The sequence below is a fragment of the Nicrophorus vespilloides genome, unplaced genomic scaffold, assembly GCF_001412225.1.
Source record: "Nicrophorus vespilloides isolate i.1.1-1 unplaced genomic scaffold, Nicve_v1.0, whole genome shotgun sequence".
NCBI lineage: Eukaryota > Metazoa > Arthropoda > Insecta > Coleoptera > Silphidae > Nicrophorus > Nicrophorus vespilloides.
In genome coordinates, this window is record NW_017100099.1 from 12,133 (window position 1) to 20,046 (window position 7,914).

Consider the following 7,914-nt stretch of genomic DNA (forward strand, 5'->3'; position numbering starts at 1 on the left):
GGGAAATGAAATTAATAGGACCACTGAATGGTTTAGCGGCGTGTTTAATACCAAAATAATACCGGAAAACCTTTTCAATTACCATTTACATTTACGTAAATATTCAGTGTGTCTCTGAAATCGTGTGCGTGTGTCGCTCAGTGGAACAGCTCAAACTGTCTGGCCACATCAAAGCCCTTTGACCTTCCACACTTACGAATAGTGGCCGCATTTGAAATATAACCAAATTATGCAAACAAAATATTTAGATGTAGCAAAAGCTAACAAACAACTAAACTGGAATGCGCTCATATTGCGAGGGAGGATTCGGTAAGCTGTTTGCATTTACAATACTATAGAATTCTGGGCTTATTTGACAAATGGAATGATGAAAACACTTCGCAATCCTTTATCCCTTTCTTTCGCAATATGTTTATAGAACAAATAGAAAAATGCAATTAAACGTCAATTTGACCGTAAAAGGATAGAAAAGTATCGCATTGTTGCATAATTTTTCATAAACCTGTTTATTTGTACCTGATATGTTTATGTAGATTCGCCAATAAAAGATATAATTTTAAAGAAAAAAAATAAACATCTTATTTTATATATATTTTTCTGTATTCTAAACCATACCATACCGGGGAAAGTTTTAGATATTCGTTTTTATTCATAATTACTTGTTAGAATTTGTAGTAGTTTAGTAGTAGTTACTGGTTAATACCACATAACAATAATCTTATGTTTGATTTGAGATCACAAAAACTTGATTGTACAGGTGAGAAATTGTGACTCCCAACTCTCCCACTCAACATAAGCTAACGGTAGGTATTTTCTATAGAATAAACAGACAATATCTTAAAAATATCTCTTAATTCCAAAAAGGTTCTCTCTGGAGTAGAATGAAAATAAAAAATTTATATTTAAATAAATAATGTTGTGTACTATTATTTTAGAATTTTTTTTTAGTTTATCAATTAATGTTTACTTTCTTTTGAAATTTTTAGAACGTACTATATTGAATTCGCACTGATCAAAGTCGCACTGTGTGACGTATTGCTGTACTTATCTTAAAATATAAATTAATTACTAATTTGATTTTAACATGTTAAATAATGAGTACAAACATTAATTTCTCTGAAATTAAATATGCTTTTACTTTTGTAAATTTTTATTATCTATCAAAATCATTCAACTATTGAAACTGTCAACACTTGCAATTATCAATGTTTAACAAATATCGATATTGTATTCAAGATAAAGGTGATTTTTCATTGATAGTGAAATGGAAACAAACAGCAATGGGAATAAATTTGACCGCGGACGCAAACTTCGAAGCGAGTTAGGTAATTCAATTTGTATCACCTTAATAGCTTTTAGAATTGAGTTATGTTTAGTTCGAGCATGGTGAAATGTGTTCTAACTCTTAATTTATACTTTTTTTTATTATTGTTGCATGGATATACTCATAAAGAAAAGTGGAATACGGTGAAATTTTGTTTCTAAAAAAAATCCCATTAAATTGTCTCGGTTTTCAAACATAATTTCACTTCCCCGACAGAAAAACTAGCAAATAGTTACATTTGATGTACAATAAACTGAAATTACATTATCATGAAATTATATTATATTTGTTCTAAGCTTACATTGTTTCAAGGTGAAGTCATTATTTGAGATCAAACCAAACCACTCTCTTTTTGTAGAGTTTATTTTTGAATGTATTGATTTCCTCGCATAGTCCGGGTTTAAATAGCATTGCGCCGTTTAATAAAACTATACTTAGTAAATATTTTACATAATTAACACATTAAGTATTAACTTAAAATGTAGTAATTTTGACAAAATTGTAGATATTAGACTAGGTTTATTTGGTATTAATATAAGAGTTAGTTGAATTCTAATATATACAAAAATCAAATGAATTTTAATTAAAATTACTGTGTAACTTTATTACTTCGCATTTAAATAATACTGTAACTTTCCATACATTTTATTAATTATTTATATTAAATTTAATATAATTCAATAGCTCATTTGCATGTATATGAAATATAATTGGAATGTTCATGTTGTGCAATAATAACCACAAGCTTTTATGTAACCCTAATAAAGAAACTTTAATTGTTTGAAACAATTAGGAAACTAAACCGAAACCACATGAATAATCTTTGATTGGAATTCGGTGACTTTCTAACAAATGTTAGTTAGATGTAATTTCAGCCTTCGCTTGAGGGAAAACACATAGAAACAAGGGGTCGACGCACAGAAAAAGTTTAAATTAACAGTTTTCGCTGTCGGGGATTTCAGTAAAAGCAATAAAGCAGACTCCGTAGATTGAGTGTTCAGTTTGTGTCCTTCCGGTTTAGGGTTGTGGAAAAGTAGAAAAAGCCTTATGTCTGTTATTTTACTCAATAAAACACACACCGGATATCTTTGCTATGAAAAACTTTGATTCTTTCTTAATGGTTAGATTTATGACGATGGACGTAAAGTAACATTTCGTTGCAATAAATTACCAAATATTAGAGATGAAATCCAGATGACAAGGATTGCAGTCCTGGCTCGTCGTGTAGTCGATTTAAATTCCAGCGGAGAGCAAATTGCATACCATCTGTCCACGGAGATGAAAGTCAGTGTTAATACTGATATAGTTACAGAAACAGTCTGAAAAAAAAATGTAATTAGATTACCAAATTATAATACCATGTGTTGTCTGAACTAGCGTATACATATATCCATACGAACGTACAATGATGTTAATTTGTCCAATCAGCGTTTTTACACGCAACAAAATTTGTGTATTTAAAATCAGTTCAGTTTAAGTCGAAATCTGTTTTTCTACAAATCTCTTTTTCTTTGAATAAATATAAATAGCATATCCAGTGATGAAATAAAATTCAAATATTTTTTTGACAAAGTATACGTTCGTATGATCATCGAGTACGTTCGGGCGAACAAAGATACACGTGCATACTTTTATAGATTTATGTTTCAACATATATTAAATATTAACTTAAATATAATTTACATGTGGTTGATGATATTTATATAATTACTGAATTATAATATAAAATGTTCTTCAATCAATTACTACAATTAAAAAAATACAGTAAATTGTATGTTAAATGTATAATATTGGTGTTTAAGTAATTACATAATTTACAAAAGTCATCTATTATTCTATAAAATTCATTTTTAGGGAAGAAATAGTATCACGTCTTATAGAAATAAAATTGAAATACAGTAGAACCAGGCTTAATCCATTCCAAAATTTCCGGATTTTTACTATTATAGTGAAATACTCGCATAGTGAAACACGTTTTCTCATATAAACCAATGTAAATTCCGTTAATCTGTTCCATATCGGAGAAAAAAAAGTATAAGCTGATCTCGATTTTTCATGATTTTGATTTTCATATCTATGGTTATTTTTATTCGGAGACATGCCAGTGTTATTAAATTTTGCACAAAAAAAATCACAAATTACATGTCTGAACACAAGTTTGAAAATTTTGTGATCACAAACAACACTAAGATACAACTAGAATGACTACTAACACCAGAAACTGTTTTCCCACTCACACACATATTTGAGCGTTAAGCGAGGTTCCACTGTATTTTGTACATCACAGTGTACGTTCGTACGAACGTCCAGTACGTCCATGTAAAACAAAATACAAATCTATACGAAAAAAATCATAAATATACGAAATTAACGCACATTCACAAAACGTATGTCAATTTGTATACCCATTATGAACATTAATACCATTGATTATTTATCTATTTAATAATAATAATAGCAATATTTAAAATATATTATTTCTTATTACTATAATAGAAAGATATACAATTTATTTAGTTTTGTTCATTTCATTGTTTCAAATAATGTATTGATTGGGAATGTTCCATTGAACTTACTGAAACTTGTCCCTGCATGTTAACATTTACATGATTCTCAGACAAAAAGAACAATATAATTGCATGTTCATGGCAGCTAGTCACATAAATATAAACCGAACTGCAATTATCGCATGTCACAATGTAATTTGTATTCTTAAAACAATATTTAGTTTAGATGAAAGAGAAATACATAATAAGTATAATATTTTACTTGTTCTTTTTAATTCACTGTGTTATTTTTTTTATTATTACTGTGAACTATATTATTGGTTACAGAATTTCCTTATTAAAAATATTTTATTTTTCATTGTAGAAAATAATATTAACAATAACTACATAAATTATATAACAATTAATAATTACATAATTATTTTGAAAAAAATACTGCAGTTAATTATCCTTCATATATTGATTGTGCAAATAAAATTCTCGTTTACCAGATTACTTAAATTACACGGTTTCTTTAAAATATACTTTTACAAAATTCTTTCTAGCATTACTTTGTGCAATTAGCAAAATCTTTTAGAATTAAGAACATCTATTAAAATCAAAATCTGGAAATGAATGTTCATTTTTATATGAATATCGACTAAAATAATAACATCAATTGAGTCAATACTTGAATAACAGGGTTATTATTGAAGTGTTGACACTATTTTAATTTAAAAATAATAAACATTACAGATTTAAAAAATATTATACTTTTTGTACTTTTTATAATAAAACATATTATATGCTTATGAAATATTATTATATAAATTTAATTTATCTATTGATAAAACAAATTCGAAAAATATTATATTAAATTTTGTTTCATATTAAATGTTGTTTATAAAATTTATAATTTGATCAAATTATGTAAGTAAAAAAAATATTGCAGAAACAATGTATGTTAAATATATGATTTATTAGTGTTTATGTAATAACATAATTGATCTGTTGACAAAATAGAAAAAAAATGTAATTATGTAATAATTATCTAATTTATTTACTATTAATTGATGTGTTGATGAAATTCTAAATAATGAATGTTGCTGCAAATAACGTATGTTAAATGTATATTCAAACGAACGTGAAATGATTATTCTGACAAAGGTGAGATTGGATGCAAATTAAATCAAAGTTGCTGTAACGGTTTGTTTGTAAAATTCACGTAGAACTAACTACTGGCATTTCTCATATCCGTCTATGTACGTGAGTTTGTGTACGAACTTTGTTTCTGGTTTTGTTACGTAATTTCAGGGCAGGATTTTCGAAGTTCACGTGAGCATACTGCACCGTTTCCAAATGTATAACCCAGATTGACAGTTGATGTGCAAAACATCAGAACAATCGTAAAAGTTGTATATATTCTATTAAAGTTACTGTTACTATATTTCAATTTTCTATTTCATTCTTCGTTAATCATGTACCCATTCAATTATCTATATTTTGCTATATAAATTATAATGTGTGAAATTAATTACTTCATTTAATTAAAGCCCTCCGTTTCAGAAGCTAGGCAATTTATTGATCGCAGCTTATATTTCTGATTAAATAACACATATCATGTTACAATAATGTAATTGAAAATTTCTCTTGTAGGTTCATCTCAACAATAAATAAAACAGTGGTAAAACACGTACAATACGCTCAATTTTATGTCTCGCATTGTGCAGCTTTGATTCTTTATAGACCGGTTAGAAAATGTCAAAGCAGAGCACGCGCGGGATACAAATACAAATGATACCAAGATTGTTAAAGTGTCTTTCGTTGCGTTCTTGCAAACCTCTTTAGACCAGTCTGCATGTAAACTTATTTTATAGCTCATAGTATGTTTGTTACCATAGTAGTGACTTCACATTGGATTCATGTGTATCATAACCAAGTAATGAATGTGGAATAGAGATGTATCCCACGCTACCTACGTTGTAACAAGTTAAAGCGCGAGTTCTATATTATTAAAGTTCTCGATTAGTCCGGTTTCAATCAATGATATTAACGGAATCGATTACTTGCACTATGCGAGGTATTGCTATATTTATAATCCTTATAATAAACGAAAAGTGGAATATAATTTAAACTTTACTTGTTTCAGCGTTCACATTGTTAATACTATACGTAACCAGATTAAGAGCCGACAGAGTTAGCAAGTTACATTTTGCTTTAACGAGGATTTATATACGTTTATAAATAATTTAGTTGAAGTAAAATTCTTAACAGATTTATCTCCATGTACAATGCGTAAACTTTTTAAAACAGTTATCTTCGTATATATTCCTGGAAGTTTACATAACGATATTCTTGGATATTTATTGTTGAGTTTGAACATTTCAATTCCGTAGAAATGATTAACGATTTGCTTGCGAACCGTTCGAGTTCAGTTCTATACAAGGTCTAAAATACAATCCTGTGCATTCGGAATTAGCTAATGGCCGAGTTTCGTATAATAAGAAACTTATTGCTTTCGGGGCAATATTACTATATCTTGACAATGCCTCACGGTGGTATAAATGGGCATTCGGTCGAGACGTAGCAACCCAAAACATCGTCAGTTTCACGCTGTGTAAACTACAACTGCGAAGGAACTAAACAATTAAAGGGTTGTTTTCAATTCTAAAATTATAAATGTAAAGTATTTGAGCAGTCAGTATTGCAACACTGAAAATTAAGCAATAACTTCATCATAAATAATGTAGTTGTATTCTACACTTACAGACAATAATAAAACACCAGTTGCAATGATTTATACGTTTTAAATTGAAATGATTATAAATAAATAATTTAAAAAAATATAATGGAATCATGTACCAATAAACAACATTAGTATGTATATTATATACATATACATCGCATAGTGCGGTTGCGTATTAACTATAGCATTGTTTATATACAGTGAAGTCTCTTTTTGTGCAGTTTTTGAGCGGTTTCAAACAGTCTGGGCGGATATTAGCGGAAAAAATTACATCAGTAGGAAAAAAGTAGAAATAAATAAGTCCTGTATATTCTATAAGGTAATTGTTATAATATTTTTTATATATATATGTATTTGTTTAATATTAGTATTAGTATTTTATTATTTCACGCATAAAAGTCATCTATTATAATGCAGACACTCTCGGAAAGTTTACTACTACATTGCTTCCACTGTTTTATATTTGAAAAGTTCGTCCAGTTCTATAAGTGCACATATGTGTGTATATTTAGCTTACATATGTATAATACTACATATGTAAAATACTATAATGCGTTCCATGCAGAAAAAAATGCTCAAACATTTTTATGTAGAACATTTATTATAGAGCGTGAATCATTGGTCATTTTTTTCTTCTGTCGCGAAATGAACCATCCATTGTATTATGGATGATTTCTTGCAGCTTTTTCTTGGGGGACAATTTTTGCATGGGTTGTTAAATTTGGCACACACAAAAAAAAATCACAAATATATATCTGAGCACAAGAAAACGATTTATCAGGCACACAATCCGGGAATTCACTTTTCCTCGTCACTCGTCATTCCTCGTCACGTTATGCAAAATGTCGCTTGTTTAGCGAGTCATCTTTTTTATAATTTGTTTTGCTTGTTATGCGAATTACTCGTTATAAGAGGTGCTCGAGGTTCTACTGTATTTATATTATCACATTTTATTGTCAATATATTACAATTTTTTTTTATTAAAAACGTTTTTTTAATACTTTTCTCTTTATTGCTACATTAACATGGATTAAAATGCATTTAATAAAATGAATTAATCAAAACTTTCTTTTCAGAGATTTTTACTATAACCAGAACGGAGTTTTCCATTTATTTTATGAATGAACGTACTTCGTATAGAAAATGAAAAGGTTTTTTCGAACAAAGAAAAGTTTTATTAAATATACAGTCTAATTACATACAAAGTTAAATCACATTTAAAGTTCATAATTTGTCCTATTTCTTTTTAATTTAACAATTTGCCCATACATAGTTATTGCATTTAACACTAATCACTTTGCAAAAATACTTATTCTTAAATCTGGATTATTTTCACTAAAAAATTGTTTTCAATTGTT

The 7,914-nt window shown here is 28.1% G+C and overlaps 1 protein-coding gene across 1 annotated transcript in view; it reads right to left on the minus strand.

Moving 5' to 3' along the window:
- The window catches only part of LOC108567943 (orexin receptor type 2-like), a 42,898-nt gene that overhangs the window by 7,573 nt on the left and 27,411 nt on the right, over positions 1 to 7,914 (minus strand). Inside the window, exon 3 of the mRNA XM_017928760.1 lies at positions 2,496 to 2,643. Coding sequence (XP_017784249.1) covers positions 2,496 to 2,643 — 148 coding nt within the window. The remainder of the gene's footprint in view (positions 1 to 2,495; positions 2,644 to 7,914) is intronic.